The sequence below is a fragment of the Strongylocentrotus purpuratus genome, unplaced genomic scaffold (genome assembly GCF_000002235.5).
Source record: "Strongylocentrotus purpuratus isolate Spur 01 unplaced genomic scaffold, Spur_5.0 spur5_scaffold_14, whole genome shotgun sequence".
Classification (NCBI taxonomy): domain Eukaryota; kingdom Metazoa; phylum Echinodermata; class Echinoidea; order Camarodonta; family Strongylocentrotidae; genus Strongylocentrotus; species Strongylocentrotus purpuratus.
In genome coordinates, this window is record NW_022145599.1 from 8,412,132 (window position 1) to 8,432,872 (window position 20,741).

The following is a 20,741-nucleotide window of genomic DNA, read 5'->3' on the forward strand; positions in this document are numbered from 1 at the left end:
ACCAAAGTCTGTCTGGTTGACAGCTGTAGAGAAAGGAGAGATGAGAGAGGGAGAGACATACCTTGAGACCCAGATCCAGTTCTTTGAGGGAGCGTCTAATCTCTGAAGTGAGCGTGTTCATGCGTTCACACTCCTGGAAGGCTACCACCACGTACGGCGTACGGTCCTCCACCTTGCCCATGATCTCCATCATGTTGAACTCCTCCGGAAGCTTCTCTAGGATCTCATCCAACAGGGACTTGATCTACAAACATGAAAGGAAACACTTATAAAAATATTCCGCTCTTGTAAATTGCGTATCACATTATAACGTCGTAACACAATGGCAAGAAACAACGAAGGTACTTTGAACCACAAAAGGCCGGTGCATGTATGTACAGGGGAATATGGGGTTTCTCAACACAAGTACCCTTATATTTTCTTTCCCATTTAGATTTACGATTAGATACACAATGGATAATATTCCGCTCTTGTAAATTGCGTATCACATTATAACGTCGTAACACAATGGCAAGAAACAAGAAAAAGTACTTTGAACCACAAAAGGCCGGTGCATGTATGTACAGGGGAATATGGGGTTTCTCAACACAAGTACCCTTATATTTTCTTTCCCATTTGGATTTAAGATTATATACACAATGGATAATATTCCGCTCTTGTAAATTGCGTATCACATTATAACGTCGTAACACAATGGCAAGAAACAAGAAAAAGTACTTTGAACCACAAAAGGCCGGTGTATGTATGTACAGGGGAATGTGGGATTTCTCAACACAAGTACCCTTATATTTTCTTTCCTATTTAGATTTAAGATTTAGATACACAATGGATAGATGACGAGGAGTGGAAAAGAACTTGATACAACAAGAGACAGAAAGACAAAGGAAATGAAATTAGTTCATTGCCTATGGGAATCTTTGGCTCCTGTATTACAGCCTACAGGAATTAGAGAATTCAGGATGTAACGTCCCCTTGAGCCTATAGAAACAGCGATGCCTCTCATAGCAGTCAATATATCTATACTATCATAGCGAAATCCTTTCATTAAATCAAATATAGCTATAATATATATGTATATCATATTCAAACCCTCTGTCTTTCAATATTTGTGTAATATATTGTCATGTTATAAATCACAATTTTTGTTTAGATTCTTGTCTTCTTGACCAGGTGTGGGAAGGAAGGCCTGTGGGCCATGGTTATTTACTTGTCCTATACCTTCCCAGGCCACCAGGTCGGGTGCACAAGTGTCTCGGAAATCATTGGCATATTATGTTTACTCATTTATGTTTTCTTTGTGTTTGTTTACATGTATTGCCAAGTGCAAAATAAACAATAATACTAAATCAATTGACTAACCTTCTCCTCCCTACTGGATCCTCCTCCTCCTCCACCACCGGCATCTCTTGGTTGGAGCTCCAGGACAATCTTGAAGAGGTTGTCTGACTCGGTGGTCAGGAAGCCAATCTCAGCGTTGGGATGCAGTCCATAGAGGTAGGGGCTTTCAGGGGGTAGGATCTCATCTATGTACTGATGGTAACCCTTGTAGTCTGAGTTGGGTGGTACAGGGAATCCTGGCGCTAGGTACAGATCACCATCAAGCTGTCCAAAGTAGGGGGGCGGGAAGAGAATGAGATTTGTGAAATTGTTTTCTTATCTGAAGATTCCACTACAAATTATTCATGCATATTTAGGGATTATCCAGGTAGAAGTCTTGATTTTCAAGTCTTCATGCTGCCACCAAGGTTTATCAACATCATACACAATATTCTTTTGTTAACAAGTCACATTTCTTGCCCTAGCTGTGTGGTCATATTTTTAGACATCCATGATTTAGATGTTCAAAGCTGACAAAGAGGAAAAATCCATCGGAGACCAGGGCCCCGTCTTACAAAGAGTTACGATTGATCCAAATCAATTGCAAGTGCTCTAATCAATCGCAAGTTTGCAGTCTCCTATCTCTTATGTACATAGTTGCGATTGATATCAACTCTTTGTAAGACAGGGATCTGGTATTTCTGAGGTTACTTTACATGGCCTTTGCCACTCCTTTCAAAGATGGTGTCTTACAGTTCTTTGAAGAAAAACATTTAATCTTACATGAAACTGATTAGGCAATAAGCCTGAGGGCATACACATGCAGGTCAAATTTTCACTGACTTCAGGATCTGGACCCAAACGGTGAAACTCTACAAACTACTAAACCAACCACAAGAAATTTGTTTCATTACTATAACCAATATTACAGAGCTGCCAACCTTGTGCGACCCAAACAGGAACCATGATGGGGGAAAAAAAAGGAATTTTTAGCGGTATGTAAAAAAAAAAAAAAAAATTATTAAAAAAAAAAAAACATTTCTTGAAGAAAAAACGTAATGGTTGGCAGCTCTGATATTCTATACACAATTCCAAAGTGGGCTTGCATGGTTGCTTTGCTTACCATCTCGGGTGACATGTACTCTTCTAGATAGGTCCTACACAGTCTCCTATCCCAATCATCAGTGATGTGACCACCGTACATGATCTCTCCAAAGAGATAACGCAGATCTTGCCATGGAACCTAAACAAACAGACAGAGACATATAATAATAATTTGAATACATTGGTAAATAATGTTAAGTTAACATATTGATTGAAGGACCATTGTGATTCAAAAAGAGTAACGATATCATTTATGCATTCTTTTGAATTCACAAGTCTTTGCAAACGAGTGATGAAATACTCTAGATGAACTTAACGAAATATAACAAATGCACAACAACAAAAACAGAACAAAATGAAACAAAACAAAACAGAATGAAAGAAATGAAGACAAAATAAGAGAGATAAATATTTATATATTAAGACATGATTTTGACTTTTTTTTTTCTTCTTCAATTGGTGTTTTGTTGTTAATATCAATTGGGAAAATTGATGAAAAATCATGAAGGAAAAAAATAACAGGGGAAGAAAAAAAAAGCTAGGAGGATGCACGTACCTTGGAATTGGCTTCCAAGTAGTTGTAGAGAACGTTGACGGAGATGGTAAGATCTCCGGTGTTGAACGGGTAGCTCCTGTTCCAGCCCTGGGGCCCAAACTTCTGCCTCTCACACACCACGGCATGGAAGTAGCAGAGGGCAAAGAGGATGACCTTGAACTCGGCCTCGCGGGCGCACATCTCCAGCGTGTCCTGGTTGAAGTTGTAGAGCGACTTATGCAGGTTGGCAAACATACCCGTAGGAGGCTCGTTGGTGATCTTGATGGATGACTCCAGGATACCTACAAGACCAAAAGAAGGGGGAGGGGTAATTTACAGAGGGTGTTCGATGTTGTGTGCACTTAAGCCCCTCTGCACTACTTTTAACTACTTGCGCCCTCTATATAGCAAACAATGGCTAATCGGTGCCTGTTGGTCCACCATGATCCTCTTTTTCTTATGTTAAGTGAGAGCTGATTTGATGAGATAACCACCTATCAGTGACCTTGCAGGGAGGTCTAGTTCCCCCCTGGCCAAACTAGTGCAGAGGAGCTTTAACATCTTCCCTAAGGAAGTCACACTAAATGATGCAACTTCATTATTGAAAGTACGAGATAAAGAATAGCGAGGCAACATGAGGTGGTTCCAGTACCTGGTAAATATAATTAGAATGATAAGGCCTAAACAAAAAAGATGTTTTATTGCCCTTTGTGACCGACCCAAAAATCTTTAAATCTACGGTCGGCTTGCTAAAAAAGTTTTTTTTGGTTTTGTTACTGTACGTTTTTTAGAGAAAAAAATATCAGAGCATTAAAAACTGAAAAATATCAGCTAAAACAGGGAAGAAAAAAAAAAAGATTTCAGGCAATCCAACATCTTTTTTTTTAGGCCCAAGGAGTCTACTTTTAATACATCTTCAAGTTGGTGCACTCCTGCCTCTTGCATATAAATGCATAATATATGATATCATCTGAAATCTCCAATACAAATGCTCACAAATGAACTCATTCCTGTTGATGTTTATCTGCTATTGCTCATAACCAAAACAAGATCATAGCAAAAGTAAGAGTTCACGTTAAACTGTGTAGGGGTCTGCATACATGAGTCTCCTGATAAAATGTCTAAATTTGTGAGTCCAGACTTATATTTAGGGTGCCCATGTGTCTGGGTCCCCATTAGTGTCATTTAATGCATGCAGTTACTAATTGTTGATTTCTTTTCATTTATTTGACTACATCATTCTTGTTGACATGATCAGGGGCCCGTTTCACAAAACTTGTCATCAGTGACAAATGACAGACTTTGTTATAAGCTACTGAACTCCTTGCTTCTGATTGGTTATCAGCAGATTTGTCACTGATTTTTGTCATTTGTCATTGAAAAAAAGGCTCTGTGAAACAGGTCCCTGGTAGAGATGTGAACTATACCTTGAGGGATGATATGCGACTCTGGTGTACCGGCTGGTTCAGCACTCATGTATACACGGTAGCTCGCATGACTGCCGATACCGTACTGCTCCAGCTTCTTCTCAAGGGTACTCAGCCACTTGGCTACCAAGTGAATGTTCTGTCAAAGAGAAAAATAAATGGTTGTAATGATCAGGAGCTACACAGTGTTGAACGGAACAAGTGGAAAGTATCAAGAAATGAGAAACCAGCTTGTGTAGAGAAAATGTGCTTCATCACAAAACATTGAAAACCTCACACATCTTCGAAGGTAGGACTACCATTTGGCTGTGGTTGAGTAGAACATGAAGACTAAACAAGATAATGAATAAGTCACACAGCCAAACTGACCGACTCTTTTCAATCCAGGGTAGTATAATTCTTGTTCAATAAGTTGTTGATCAGGGCCGCGTCTTACAAAGAGTTGCGATTGATCCAAATCAATCGAAAGTTTGCAGTCTCCTATCTCTTATGTACATAGTTGCGATTGATATCAACTCTTTGTAAAAGAGGGCCCTGGCGAGATATTTGCAGGTGTGCTCCTGGAGCTCTCCACCTATTCAAGCCTTCAAATCTTGCAATTTAGAAAGTACCCTTTTTATCATAATGACTAAGCATTTGGCAATTTCATCATTTTGACCGTCCGATCTCTCCCCCCCCCCCCCCCCCCCCCCCCCGATATAACTGATTGGGATAGGGATTTTCCACTGCATACCAAGCACTTTAAGATGCCATCCCTGGTTCAAGCTAAATGCAAAAAGAACTCACCTGGAGGATAACCCAGTGACCTTCCTTGGCAGCTAGATCCATGTTCTGCTCCGCAACGATCTCCTGCCCCTGGCCCAGAGACACATTGTGGAAGTTGTTGTCGTCGAAGGTGAATCCCAGCTTCTTACCCAGGGCTTCCACATCCTTCAGGGGATCCACACCGGGAGACAGGATGAAGAAGATGGGCGTGGCCGGGTCAGACTCCTCGTAAGACTTGGCAAACTCTACCTGCCGACCCTCCACGTACTTGGAGCCCAGTTTCTCCTCAATAAAGTTCCTGCAAGATAAAAGATGAAGCAGAGATATATCAGCTGCTTCTTACAGGGAGTGTAGCATGGCAAATACTGGTTAACGCCATCTTCGACTTCTTCTGGACAACTGCACGTAAACGAATGGACTTGATTAACGGTCAGCGCGCGCTAGTGTTTGCAAAACAGACCCAAGTTATCCTCATGCTTCGGTTTTGCACGTATAAAGCACACGGGGGACTACATACCTGACAGCATAACTCATACGATCTGCTCTCAAGGCACGCATCATGCAAAGCTTCTGCAGGGCGGACTTGTTCTTCCATTCCTGGGGGAACTTCTCCTTCTCTGGACACTCACTCTCTACAAACTTCTTCCATCGCTTGGCTGAACCCTCGATGTCTCGGTCCAAGTTGCGGAAATCTTCCATCGCAGAGAGGGACTATATATATGAGGAATAGAAGAAATCAAATCATCCATCAACATTTTTATTCGCAGCTTACAATCATTACTATTTAAAATTTGATTGGGTTTCAAAGTTCTGAAAGTCAAGTGCATGATAATCCTTGGCTTCTTTTGCAGCATTAACATCCCCAATACAGTGACTATAAGATGGTTACCATTACAGCATAAACAGTTTTCAAGGAATTCCCTTCCATCAGGTATATAGTAACAACATTTGTGGCGAGAGGAACAACTGTAGATTCAATTCTTCACCTGAAGATGCATGCACCTGGTAGTGATGCAGTTTTTGACCTCCTAATGAAATTCAGGTGATGATCACCATCACATCACAGCATACCGACAAACACAATGAAGATGAAATAAAAATCCATATGGTTTTAACCCTGTTGTAGCTCAGAGATCAAGACCAAGTAAAGATGTATTTAAAGCCCCACTGGTACTACTTGTAGCTACTTGCTCCCTCTACATAGAAAGCAATGCCTAAGCGGTGCCCGTTGGTCCCCCATGATCCTCTTTTTCTTATGTTAATTGAGGGCCGAGTTGATGAAATAGCCACCTGTCAGTGACCATGCTGGGTGGTCTAATCCCTCCTGGCCAAACTGGTACAGACAGGCTTTAAATGACTTGAACATGTTCTTACCTTGATTGCTCCCCAGGCAATGTTAGTGAGGAAGTCTACAGGGCTAGTCAGCCCAGCAATGATAGGGAAACGGAGCAGGAAGTCCAGTTCATTCTGGGCAATCTCCTTCTTCATCAGCAGAACCTGAATTTCAAACGGACAAGAAATAGCCTCAATTAATGCTATAAAAAGTTTGGTCAATGAAAAGACAACTTCCGAGTGTGTCGAGAAGGTAGTCAAACAGGTTTCATTAGACAAAGCATCAATTCTTTATTCATAACTTTTTCAAAGGGTACTAGCTGCTTTGAAATACTGTTAAATCAAGTAATCTTTAATCAATGGCTTCTTACTACTTACAAGGCATAATACCATAAGGAAAGAGTAAATGCAGGAAAACAAAAAGATGGAAAAGATATTATTGAACTAGAAACAGATAGTAGCTCTCAAGGGTTTGCAAAATACATAGAGAGATTGCCGAAGTTTTCAAAATATCAATAGTGATGTCCCAAATATTAAGAAGCTAATATGTGATACGGTGTGATGACGATGGTGATCTTTACACCAACTTCTTTAACACCACGCTGACTAAAGTCATTCCAGGGGGGGGGGGGGGGTTTCACAAAGACTAAGACTAACTTTAAGTTGGACTTAACTATGGCAGGCCGTTCATACCATTGTTTGCTCTCACTATTTACTGGCATTGGTCTCTCAAATCATAGTCACAAATCTATATTTGTTGATAATTCATTAATGAAGGAAAAAATATCATCTAAAGATCATTTGAGAGACCATTGGTGAGAGCAACCAGCGGCATAAATGGCCTGCCATTGTTAAGTCCAACTTAAAGTTAATCTTAGTCTTTGTGTAACACCCTCAGATGTTCTTCTCTTTATTAATTAACTCACCTGGAATGCAACCTGGGTTGTGAAGATCAGCTTGTCAGCCTCAAAGAGACCTCGAGTGGTGTAGATGAAGACAGAGTATGTGATGCAATCGATGAGACTGTTCACACGTTCCTTGACGTCTTCACATGGCTCTGCTCCTGCTATGGACAGACTGAACACAGTGTTGAAAGCCTGGTAAGGAAGAAAATACCCAAAAAAATTATCAAGATTGTCAAATACCATTATTGTTTGTTACTTGGTCTAAAATGAATACTTGTAAAACCAGAAAGTTTCGTGTGAAAAAGAGCAAAAGAGTAAAATTTCATCCCATGACATGAATGAATCATAAAGGACACAAAAGTGAAATTCTTAACAATTCTGTAAGACATTGTCTTGCTAAGCCTTTCTGGTTGTACAGTAAAATTTGTAGGAAAATGATGGATGGATGCAGAGCCTAACTTTCACCTATCAATTTGGCATGTATAACCTAAATTGTAAGTGATATTCCTCTCACTTAATTTGTCTGTCTGTAAGCTGTTAAAGATAAAGTTGAGTTCTGGTCATGCGATTGCATTGTGAAATAAAAGGTGTGGAATGGATAAAAAAAAGTTGATCATGTAAATGTTGGTGTGTACTGTAAGGTTCTGCCAAGTCATCAAAATCATAATATATTTGGCCCAGTCTTGGTAAAGTAACAAGCACTGTACACAGAAAGATGTATATGGGACTACACAAACGGTGTCCGGGCTACAATATTACCGTGATTTCCTTATCTTTCTATGCTCATTTCTCAGCCAGTATACATTTTCTACCAAAATTGCTTGGAAAATGACATTTATTGTAATCTTGAACATTCAGTGTAAGTTCTGTTTGATTCTGTGAGAAGTCATTTTCTTTTTTTATGCCTCCGTTACGAAGTAGCCGGAGGCATTATGTTTTCGGGTTGTCCGTCCGTACGTCCCGTTCTCGTGATCGCGTTATCTGAAGAACCGATTGATGGATTCCTGCCAAACTTTGGTCATGTATGTATCTTGCAGAGCCGATGAACTGATTAGATTTTGGGGTCACGAGGTCAAAGGTCAAAGGTCACAGGGCTCATTATGTATGCAAAAACAGCTCATGATCGCGTTATCTGAAGAACCGATTGATGGATTCCTGCCAAACTTAGGTCATGTATGTATCTTGCAGAGACGATGAACTGATTAGATTTTGGGGTCACGGGGTCAAAGGTCAAAGGTCACAGGGCTCATTATGTATGCTGAAACAGCTCGTGATCGAGTTTTCTCAAGAACCTAGGTCATGTATGTTACTTGCAGAGCCGATGAACTGATTAAATTTTGGGGTCATGAGGTCAAGGTCAAAGGTCATGCGGCTCATTATGCATGCAAAAATAGCTTGTGATCGCATTATCATTAGAACAGATTGATGGATTCCTCCCAAACTTAGATCATGTAGGTATCTTGCAGAGCCAATGAACTGAGTAGATTCTTGGGTCATGAGGTCAAAGGTCAAAGGTCATGGGCTCATTATGTATGCAAAAATAGCTTGTGAACGCATTCTCATTAGAACTGACAGATGGATTACTATTTAACTCTGGACATCTTGCAGAGCCAATGAACTGAGTAGATGTTAGGGTCATGTGGTCAAAGATCAAAGGGTCATATATTTATATGAGAAATTGCTTGTAATCACGATATTCTGAGAACCTGTTAATGGATTACAATTGAACTTGAATTTGAACAATTTCTTCTGTTTTGGTTTGTAAAATTGCTCTATGACGGAGGCATCATTTCGACTGCGCGCAGTCGAAGTTCCATCTAGTTTTACCAGAACTCTAGTTTATCTTTAATGTCCTTCTTGAAGAAAGAAAGAACAAGCAGTCAATTATTTGATCATCAGCTTCAGATTTTCACATCAATTTGTTGCAGTAAGAGCTGGCTAAGAACAATGAAATCAGTTGATTTAAGGTGATACTAATCAAAGATACAGGAGAGAAGAGACGTCCCTGTACAACTGTTGTTCCATTTGCAAGATTCCACTTATTCTCATTTCTATAATATCCCTTGGATAGCTGATACACTGATTCTAGCCCACTATGAATATAGGGAAAATGAAGCCATCATCTGCAACAGGGGGTGTTTCACAAAGATCTTAAGTTGAACTTATCTCTTAGTTGGACTTAACAATTATGGAAAACCGTTAGCATCATTATAACAAAACAATTATATAAAAGGCACAAAATGTTGATTCAAATCATTCATACATTATATTGTCTTTGGAGATTTCATGTTCTTGATGTGGAATTTATGAAAAATCTAAAAATATTTTGTTTTGGGGTATATTTCATTATAAGGCTACAAATGGCTCTCCATAGTATTTAAGTCCAAATTAGAGTTAAGTTTGACTTAGAATCTTTGTGAAACACCTCCCTGGTTGATAAGATGGACACTAAAGGAAATGTCAACTCACCTTGAGTGAGAACTGATAGATGGGATTAATCTTATTCAGATCATTGAGGATGAAGTAGAGGAGAGAAGCCCTAGCAGCAGCAGGACGATACAGCTCTCGAGCCTCGTTGATCTTGATCTCAGTGATCTTTGCCTCTTCCACCTTGACCGAGATCTCAGCGGCAGTTCTCTTGGTGGTCTCCAGGTTCTCCACCAGGGCCGTGTCACCCAGGAAGTTGCCCTCGGCGGAGGACAAGCGGGAGAGCAGGTTGTCCTCAAGCTCCTTCAGGATGATCTTGAAGTCGTTCTGTTGCTTGGTCAGGTCAGACTGCACACAAAAGAAAACACAAGAATTAATTACACAGAATTCATGACTGAATGGACACCTCATAGAAACTCTCAAGTCTGATTTCATCCTGCTACTCTGCTAATGAGTAGAACAACATCGGACAAATGACAAAAATCAGTGAAAAATCTGCTGATAACCAATCAGAATCAAGGATTTCAGTAGCTTATAACAAAAATTGTCATTTGTCACTGATGACAAGTTTTGTGAAATACCCCCCAGATGTTCAACTTTGAACCTACCTTGAGTTTCTCTAGATCAGGCCTCTCCTGGGCTACCACATTGGCCAGGAGCTGGTCCTCTAGACCGTCCCTGGTCACAGTGAAGTTAATGAGGGTAGTCTGGGCCTGCATCTCAGGCTTGTAATGAGGGTTACCCAGCTTGGTCTGGAGGATCAGCCGGAAGTCAGGGTTGTACTCCACTTCCTTGTCACCAATCTTGATGTACCTGAAGCAGAAGAATTGGAAAAAGGTAAAGCAATTTTAGAAGAGAACATTTTTCATGAAAGTCATGAAAGTGTACCTGTAACACTCATGTTGCATTTTTAACTAGATATATCATTATGTACAGAAGGAATTACGGCTACTCTTTGTTAGATCTGGAGGTAGTTTCACAATGCCTTTTTTTCAATGACAAATGACTAAAATCAGTTACAAATCTGCTGGTAACCAATCAGAAGCAAGGATTTCAGTAGTTTATAACAAAAACTGTCGTTTGTCACTGATGACAAGTTTTGTGAAACCACCCCTCCCTGATAATAAACATAAAAATCGCCATAAAAAGGTTCTGTGAAGATTCACTGGAGACTAGTCAGAGTACTATTCTATGCCCCCTAAAGAATTTTTGTCATCTGTGACTTGCTTTTTTTGTGTGTGTGTGTTACTCAAGGTAGGTATTGTTGAGGGCCATCAGAAAGAGCAAAATTAAACCCTAAAACTTCTTTGTCAACATTTCTCAAATGTCATCAACAACACTTTGATTAGATTACAATGATCATGAATCTGACAACCAGGGGGGCGTTTCACAAAATTTGTCATCAGTGACAAATGACAGTTTTTGTTATAAGCTACCGAAATCCTGGCTTCTGATTGGTTATCAGCAAATTTGTGTCATTTGTCATTTGTCATTGAAAAAAGGCTTTGTGAAACGAGCCCCTGGATTGATATCTCATTATCATTTTTGTCTTAAAAGTAACACAACATATTTCTTGAGTTAAGGTATAATAAATCTGACTCTGGTGCATGGTACTCCTTACCTTCCTTTCTTGATGGTGTTCCTACCCAGCACTGGATCCAGCACGGGATCAATCGACTCCTCCATGTTCTCAATCAGCACGGTATCACCGGACGAGATGGCGTTCTCTATCGTGTCCAGGTAGCCGCGCTGTCCGATACGGATCACGCGCAAATCGTCGCCGTATTTCTGCTTGATCCACTTGATCCCCTGGAGCTGCGGGTCGATCATGAGCGGCCAGCGCTGGCAGTTGGACAGGATGGTGGCGTTCTCAGTCGACATGCGGTCACTGGGTAGACCTTCGTTGTTCCAGACAGCGATGTCCGCATCGTCTGTCAGCATGCTGAGTACGTCAAGGCCTTCCGTGATGGGAATCGGGTCCTGGGTAGGTCAAGATGACAGTAAAGGTAACATTTCAAATTCTTTATCTTTTAAATATGCAATCCATTAGGGTGGCAAGCGGATGGAATGAATTGCATTTTATACTTCTTCTATCTTCAAGTTGTGGCTTGTTGTATGTGACCTGAAAAATACATAAAGATTTGTATGTGCGCACAGAGGGGGGTTGGGAGGGAGGGTGAAATAGGAAGTATAAGGTCTTGTTCAAATATGATGCAGCAAAACCGCTTGTATCTTTTAAAAGATGACATGAAGTGTCATGTACGTCATATTTATGTATCATTTTACACAGAGCTCACTGAATACACAGTTGCCATTCATTCACACGTTTTTTTTAAAATGTGGCTGTTTACCATTTCATATCTAAACGAGCCTTAAAAGGGTATTCCATGAGCATTCATCGAAAGAATTTTGAATCGCGAACCAAAATCGTAATCCTCCTCTCCTTATAAAAATTCTGTTTACACTCATTCACAATGACTTTAATAGAGAACGTACCTTCTGCGATTTGAGGAAAGGAAGCCACATGCGGTCTTGAAGGTCTAAACGATAGTTCTTGGTGAAGCAACCGATGTACGACACAAAGGCAGTAATCAGGAGAACATCACCGGCTATAAAGAAACACAGTTATTGGTAAATTGATGGTGGTGGATCCAATTAAAAATAAAACAAAATAAACCTGTGAGAATGTTATTCTATCTCCTAGTTACCCTCTCTGCTATATCCAATTTGAGACCTACACTAATTGGCAGCTGCTTAAAAATGGCTACTTCACATCCCAAAGCTTTAAGTTTGTTGTCCACATAGGTGATTGTCATTGACTGTATAAATACTCTCTTTCTACTTGACAATATTGATCGTGTTGGTTAAAAGCACTGGAGTGCAAGAATACTATGTACCCATTCATATCTGCCTTTAATGCACACTGACATCCTCCTCCCATAAGCACGCAAATAAGAGACAAAAATCTACCGCTATGACCATACATCTATGAATACCACAAGTTTTTCTTCCATTTCAGCACTCTTTCTCCAAAAATCCCCAAAGTACACCGGTACATTAAGGTTCATCAATCTACAGAGACTTATTTAACGTGTCTGTACAAGGCCCCATTTCACAAAATTTGTCATCAGTGACGAATGACAGTTTTTGTTATAAGCTACTGAAATCCTTGCTTCTGATTGGTTATCTGCAGACTTGTCAATGATTTTTGTCATTTGTCATTGAAAAAAAGGCTTTGTGAAACGTGTCCCTGGTAGGACTGTAGCTGGATACTTACGCAGGGTCTTCTCCTGAATCTTGAAGTTCGCCACCGCCTCGCCCCATCTGACGTTCTCAGAGGCCAGACCTCCCACCAGCCTGTTGGCCAGGGTGATGGTGCGGGAGGTGGATTCGGCTTCCTGCTGACACTTGAGCTTGTCGGAGGTAGCCTTCTCAAACGAAGCAGTCAGTTCTGCAAGGTTGGCATCCAGTTCCTGTCAAATACAAATTTCATAATAATAATAATAATAATTCCGCTTTTATATAGCGCTTATTACATCTATGATGTCTCTAAGCGCTTTACAGATATACTATTACCCCAAATATTGGATTCAATACTTGCCTGCACACACTGTGTGCACAATCTTCACTCCCTATGGAGCATTCCAGATGAAGCTCATTATTTATAAGACACCCACGTGATCCATCATTACATGAAATTCAAGGTCTCATCATTTTTTTTTCTTCTTCGAATCTTCCAGACCTTTTCAGATACAGAAGACATACCAGAGGCTGCACAGCATTAGAGAAACATTTTAAAGTTAATTGTCTCAGGGTTGCTTATTTGTATTGGAGCTTTGTATCCTTAAGAAAAGGCACTTTGTACATCCAATCCCTAACATGTTTTCTCAGATAAGGAACATCCTTTGTATGAATTTCTGAGCAGCTAGTTGCAAGATGACAAGGAGTTGAAATACTTACAGCAATCTTGGCTTTGATGATAACCAGCTTGTCCTGGGCTGCCTTCAGTTCATCGTTGGCCTTCTGCAGGGCAATTCTCTTGGGTTCCACATCACAGTAGACATTGTAGAACTTGACAATGTTGACGACCCACGAGCACAGACCACCGGCAGCGAGAGATTTGCCCTTGATGAACTCTGGCTCAAACTCCGGATCGTTGAGGTATTCCTTGATGGCCTTCTGGCAGTTCTCGTGGATGTTCTCCTTGTCGTAATTGATGAGGGCATCCAGGAAAGCATCAACCTGGATATCAAAAGAACATCATTTATAGTGTGTCAGCGATGCTTACTTTACCCGACTGCTAAGAAAACAATTATATGCTTTAGAACAGCAAGCAGGGGACTTATGGCTTTGACTCCTATCTAAGGGCTTGGTAATTAATTAAGAATGCCATACTAAATGGAAGGAGTGCATCCACTTGGTTTCGAACCTAGAACCTCATGGTTACGAGACTAATGCTCTTATCAATGACATACCACTGATTATTATCATTTATTTATTTTGTGGTGGGTGGGGGGGGGGAAGAAAGTGGGACGTATAGGAGTAGAGTATTGGATCTTACCTTGTTCATAACAATTTTGGCTGCTTTCCAGCTCCTGTCCTTGGGTACCTTGCCGTTAGGTGCAAGAAGAACCATCACAGCAGCCGCCACCTTCAATACAGCAGGGGGTGGTGAACCGAAGGACTTCAACTCTGTGATGTTAGTCTGTCAGAAGAGTCACAAAAGATCAAAACAAACGTTTAAAGACCGTCAATACTAATGGGCCAGAAGGGATTAGACCACACAGCGAGGTCACTGACAGGTGGCTATCTCATTAACTCAGCTCTCAACTAACATAAGAAAAAGAGGATCACGGGGGACCAACAGGCACCGATTGGGGAAGTTTTCTATATAGAGGGAGCAAGTAGCTACAAGTAGGACAGTGGGGCTTTAAATGACAAGAACTTTGCTCATTCACACTGCATCAAGGGAGATGGCCCACAGAAGACATGAAAGAAAGTGACCTATTTCCCAATCATCTTATTTTGTTCGATGCATTGTTAATCATATTTTTAAAACTCAATATGCACTGCTGGGTTTCCCATTGCCTTTAAATGCCTTTAAAAACCTAGGAGATAAAGAAGTGAAAGTGTTCTTCTTCTTCTTCAAATATCTACGAATATAAAAAAGCTACATGTTCAAAAAGTTATGGAAAACTATGGAAATGAAATAAAACTATATGTCACAGAAGTTTGGGAGCTAAACAGTTTTACTCATCATAAAATGCAACATGATAGCTATTTTTTCATAACTGCAGGAGGAAGCTTTTATCAAGGTTTTACACATAGGCTCATAACATCACAGTGATAACAATGGCACTGGCCTTATGATAATACCTTATTGAGAGTATTAAGAGCTTCTTGAGCAGCTAAGAGAGCTGGTTCGGCCTTGGCCAGATCCTCTGTACAGTCTTTGGCCTTCTTGGACACCTCGTCGTTGATGATAGCAACCTTCTTCTCTTCGTCATCGGCGATGGCCTTCTCCTTGGATACTTTCTCCGTCTCCACACCTACCACCTGGATGAGTTTGTCCGCATCCTCGTTTTTCTGGGCTAACTCGACCTCCTGAGAGGCTAGCTTGGCCTTCAGGTCATCCACCTGAACAGAGAAATTAATGGAAAAGAGAATCAAATGAGTGTCAAGCTTGGGATATCACTTTTGAAGCCCATCTGCACTAGTTTGGCCAGGAGGGATTAGACCTCCCTGCAAGGTTACTGACAGGTGGTTATCTCATCAAATCAGCTCTCAATTAACATAAGAAAAAGGGGACCATGGGGGACCAATGGTCACCGATTAGGCATTGTTTGCTATATAGAGGGCGCAAAAAAATCTCTATTGCCTTCATTCTGATGTTTTTGGGGATTCTAAAACCACTAAGAAAATATTTAGACTACGGTAATAGTTTGCTGTATAATATATCAAATTCCTAGATAAAATGAAATCCTAGCATTCCAGAACTATGCGGTAAAATCACAAACTAAGAATTGCTCTCACATAACCCCCGTCTTAAAGCATTTAAATTGGCTCTTAGTCCAAATCACACATAAACGGCAAAATATTGCTACTGACCTATCAGTGCCTTTGTTTAATGGCCCCAGAATATCTAAGTGCATCCTTGATAAAGTATGCACCGGCCCTCACCCAGTCTGAGATCAGCTCGGAAAAACCTCTTGAAGTGTCCAGTTCTTAAGAGTTTTACAGGGAGCGGTTATTTACTTAAGCTGCCCCAGCAATTTGGAACACTGTCCCATCTCATATGAAGGAAACTTTTAAAAGTTAAGTTAAGACTTTCCTAGCTACAGGCTTGTGTATACAGCATTTTGACCAAGTAACAGTCGGGCATTTACAGCACATGTTCCTCACTTTCACATCTTTCTTCCTAAGCGCCTAGAAACGCTATGTCGGTAATATGTGCTAGCGGAGCACTGTTAGTATTATCAATTTTTTTCTTCAAAATAGAGATGCGCACGTACCTGTTGTGCTGTGCTCTGCAGTTTGGTGAGACCATTTTCCAGGCGCTCCATCTTGGCGGTCAGCTCTTTGGACTTCATGGCCAGTAAGGATTCGTAAAGCTTGATCTGTTCCAGAAAACTCTTGGGTGTGGTGTAGTTGTAACGTCTCTCGTTGGTCAGGTACTGCTTGCTACTCTCGTTGACACTCACGTGAACGAAAGACATGAATTCAGCAATGGAGCCTTTAATGTCACCCTGTGTATACACAGAAATATTATCATTGAGTATCTGGTGTGACCTTGTGCATGGAAGGGAAAAACAAACTTAATTCCTGTTATCCTCGGGTTGCTCCCTCCTGATATTGGGATGTGCAGGTGGACGTGGATTCTTAAGAAATGAAGATAGAGAAAGTCTTTCTGGGAGGCACATTATATCTACAGAAGTACTATGTCTTTTGGAAATGGTAGTTTTGTTTTTTCCATTTCTACATTTGAAATAACCAAGTTGAAAACTATTGTGTCATATAGTGAGAGAGTAAAAAATCTGGCAAACACTGCCTGAATAGGGATTCTCTGTGCATTGTACCAATAAATATCACCTCAAAAATGTTATACAGTATAGGCTTGCAGTTGCACCATGTGAGAGAAAGAGAGGGAGGATTGAGGAGTCCTGAAAAGGACTCTCTCTAATCTTTCTTGAAAAAATGTAATGTAGATTATTATTGTAGAGAACAGTTTAAGTGTACAAATGACATTAGAAAAAACCCTAGCATTCTATGGGTTGGTGGGTGAAGAAAAATAAGAATAACATTTTATTCCAAAAGCAAGCGCATATGGGTGCAACTAGTCTACTCATATGTTACTCATTGAGAGCATAATAAACTTGCAACATCTCTTCCGAGAAGAAATACTTATATCTCACATCTTGAATACAGTATCATGACATGGAACCCCTAAAGATTAGTTTAGATATGAATCAACAAAAAAATGCCATGATTTTGTTTAAAGTGCAAGTGCTAGGCAACTGCGCGCAACTGAAGTCCTGGGCATATTCACCAAGCTCTGTGTTTAAAGATACAGAACTCTGAAGCGTATTACACCGTATGTCATCATTAAAATTTAAATTTAAAAAATCAACAACAACAAAAATCAAAATATTTGCAAAGTCATATCTGAGCAAGGCTTTACACACAGGGCAAAATATATGTCACCGATTGGCAACGGCAGACCACGTAGGGCACTAACCTTGAGCAGCTCGACCTCCTCCAAGAACCTCATACTGACAGACACCAAGGCTTCCTGTGGCCATTCATGGAACCAATCGATGGAAGTACAGTTGACCACGGCGGGGAACTTACGACTCCTGACTCTCAGGGTGGTACCCACAGGGGAGAAACACAGCACAGTCTGTGTGGAGGAAAGAATAGCAGAATAATTAATACCATGATGAAAGATGTTCTCTGTAACAACAGGAAGGTGTGATGATATAAGGGGTGTCTACATGAAATGGATTACAGTAAGGTAACAGTCATCATCAGCTCTATGTTTCATTATTACAGTCAAACCTGTCTATAGCGACCGCCCGAGGGAAACATGAAAAGTGGTTTTGTATAGACAGGTTCCTTTAGCACATGTTTCAATGAGAAACCATTTTCAAGGGAAACAAGAAATGTGGTCTTTGTATCTCTCACTCCTCATCATAATTGTCATCATCACCATCAATTTCATGATAGTAATAAATACAGCATTTATAGTACCCCATCCATTTAGTAAAAGTTTAGAAGAGCATCATCATCTCCCCAGAGAGTGGAGAATGTGCATACATTGTGCGCGGGTAAGCCTGAATCCAATGACCCGGGTAATAATATATCTGTAAAGCACTTAGGCACACCGTTGTATCAATGTATTGGGCGCTATATAAAAGCGGAATATTATTATCATCATCATCACCACCACTCGATTCTCACCTTTAGATTTCTCCTCAACCGATCAATAAAGAATCTCCAGCAGTTTTCTCGGGTATCTTGGAGACCCTGACCCTTGACCTCATTCCTCACACCTCCGATGATGTTCTCAACTTCATCATCTGGAAAGAGGTCTGGGATCTCTCCCGAGGCCAGGAGATCGTTGATCAGGACCAGGAACTTCTCATCAGAGACCTGGGCATCCGTCATCAGGAAGGTGGTGCCAATATTTTTAAGACCAGCCTTCATACAGACAGTTGCAAGATCAAGCTGCCAAATAAAATAAATAGAAATTAATAACCCAAGTAAATCAATAGCAGGTCCAGTTATTAATTGTTATCGTTTTTTATGGTTACACCAGATTTCCATATGTTTTACATGTATTCTAAAATCCATCAAGATCCTGATACATGTATATTCACATACATGCCAACATTTGAAAATCAGACATCTGTACAAATTATGCTATTTAAAAAAAAAAGAAGAACAATCCTAACTCTCCTATTCAATACTACAGACAAATTTGTACAGGAAGAGGAACACCTGCATTAAAATGATAATTATCTTCTCCCAAAAAGAGGAATGTTCCTCTTTAATCTGAATAGTTGGCATGTATGTATTCACTGGTAGTAAATTTCTAAACTATTTCAAACTTCATCTAATGATTTTTCTAGCAAGAATTTCTTGTGTTTAATGAAAGAAAACACATACAAACAAGTGGCACTGTTCAATATAGTTGCATTCCTTCATCATTTTACTATGCCTATTCTCTATAATATATGAGATGAAAAAGGCGCCAAATTCACCTAAAATAAAATGCTCAAGAGGCACTAGTGCAAAACAACACTTTAAAAAATTCACCTCTGCTACACAAGAGAAATAGATACACAAAGGAAAACACAAATACATCTAGGCTATTGGTCTTCTGCTAACCTTGAGATCAGGAATACCGTAGCCTTTACGCAGGGTGATCTGGAACACCTCAAGACTGCTGATGTAAGATGCCAGACGGGCCAGCGACTGTTTACCGCTACCACCAACACCAACAAGCAGGGCATTACCGCGAGGTGATTCCAGGATACGGTTGATACGACACCTACAACAGACATGATAGGGATTGTTAGATCGGTACAGATACTTTGATGGCAAAATGACAACTTATCATTTCGTGCATACACACACGTGGATAGCCATTTTCGTTGTTTCCAGCCCTCCACATATATTCCTACAAACAAACAAATTGTCATACTCAATAAATCTTTGGATTTTAACTTTCATATTCTGATCTTGATTATAACTACCTTTCTCACCCGCAATTCCTTTTTTTTAATATAAAGATTGCGAATCCAGATACAAGGGATTCAAGAAATGATCTTGAAGGTATTGCAAACAGAGATCTAGAATGCAACGCCTGACCAGACAGACTAAAATAGTGATCCGACACATCCGAGCAACATTTGCCCCGGACTTTATTTCATCAAAGATAAATGGTTAGGGTTGGGTTTCTGATTGGATTTCTAAATTAGGTTTAGAGCTGGGATTAGGGGAGGGTGTATTAATTATCATCAAAACAAAAATAACGCTAGATGATCAAGCATTTGCTTGTGCAGCCCCAAAGTCAGGAAATCACCATCTGTGAATATCTTTAAATCAAAACTGAAAACACATCTTTTCAATTAACTGTAAATCTAAGCATATCAGGAGCTCTCGTAGCGCAGTAGAATATATACTTAATGTTGGATAGTTTCTGCACTCTATAAAGGTATTATTATTATTATCCATGAATGAAGTTAGGAATGCCCAAGAACAAGAAGCTTACACATGCTGCATGGCGTCTTCAAAGAGCACCAGGTTCATGACTGCGTTGATCTCATTGTAGGTGTCCAAGGCCTCGACCAGGATCTTGTTCAGCTCTGGCCAGGTAGGAACGGCCATGTACTTGGGCTCTCCAATACCGGTAGCAAAATGGCAGTGGATGTTGGGCTTGACCCTTAAGGCTTCTTCATCAACATCCTGAAGGAAAGACAAGACCACAAGCATTTTTCTAAGACTTACTGTTACTGTTATTAAGGTAGGGTATATTGAGTGTGCGTTGCATTCAATTTCAAGAACTGTAATACAATAATACAGTGAAACCTGCCTCAGTGACCACGTGTATCGAAAGGTCACTTATATATGAAGTGGGCATTGCACCGTTTGGGAACCGGTGTCCCGATATCAGCTAGCAGGATCTGCCGCTTGCCTCTATAAATAGCGCATTTCATCAGCGTACATACAGAGTTGCGTACATACAGAGTTACACATATAAGTCTAGGTTCAGTCTGTACTGTTTGCGGTAGGCTAAACTTCTCGGAAGAACTTGGCAACATTGTTGATTTAGTTCTATTATTTTGTCCCTTTTATACATTAAAACTATCCTAACCATCCATTACAAGGAAATTTACATCCTTATTGTAAATTTTGTTGGCTTTTTAA

At 40.3% G+C, this 20,741-nt stretch overlaps 1 protein-coding gene across 1 annotated transcript in view; it reads right to left on the reverse strand.

Moving 5' to 3' along the window:
- LOC581088 (dynein beta chain, ciliary) overlaps positions 1-20,741 on the reverse strand; it is a 63,563-nt gene that overhangs the window by 1,503 nt on the left and 41,319 nt on the right. The window contains 22 exon segments of the mRNA XM_030984125.1: positions 62-244; positions 1,360-1,602; positions 2,441-2,560; positions 2,978-3,258; positions 4,384-4,522; positions 5,170-5,446; positions 5,666-5,859; positions 6,523-6,645; positions 7,407-7,577; positions 9,855-10,160; positions 10,421-10,625; positions 11,434-11,792; positions 12,309-12,421; positions 13,090-13,285; positions 13,773-14,054; positions 14,374-14,517; positions 15,189-15,449; positions 16,325-16,558; positions 17,548-17,709; positions 18,270-18,536; positions 19,200-19,362; positions 20,086-20,279. Coding sequence (XP_030839985.1) covers positions 62-244; positions 1,360-1,602; positions 2,441-2,560; positions 2,978-3,258; positions 4,384-4,522; positions 5,170-5,446; positions 5,666-5,859; positions 6,523-6,645; positions 7,407-7,577; positions 9,855-10,160; positions 10,421-10,625; positions 11,434-11,792; positions 12,309-12,421; positions 13,090-13,285; positions 13,773-14,054; positions 14,374-14,517; positions 15,189-15,449; positions 16,325-16,558; positions 17,548-17,709; positions 18,270-18,536; positions 19,200-19,362; positions 20,086-20,279 — 4,617 coding nt within the window.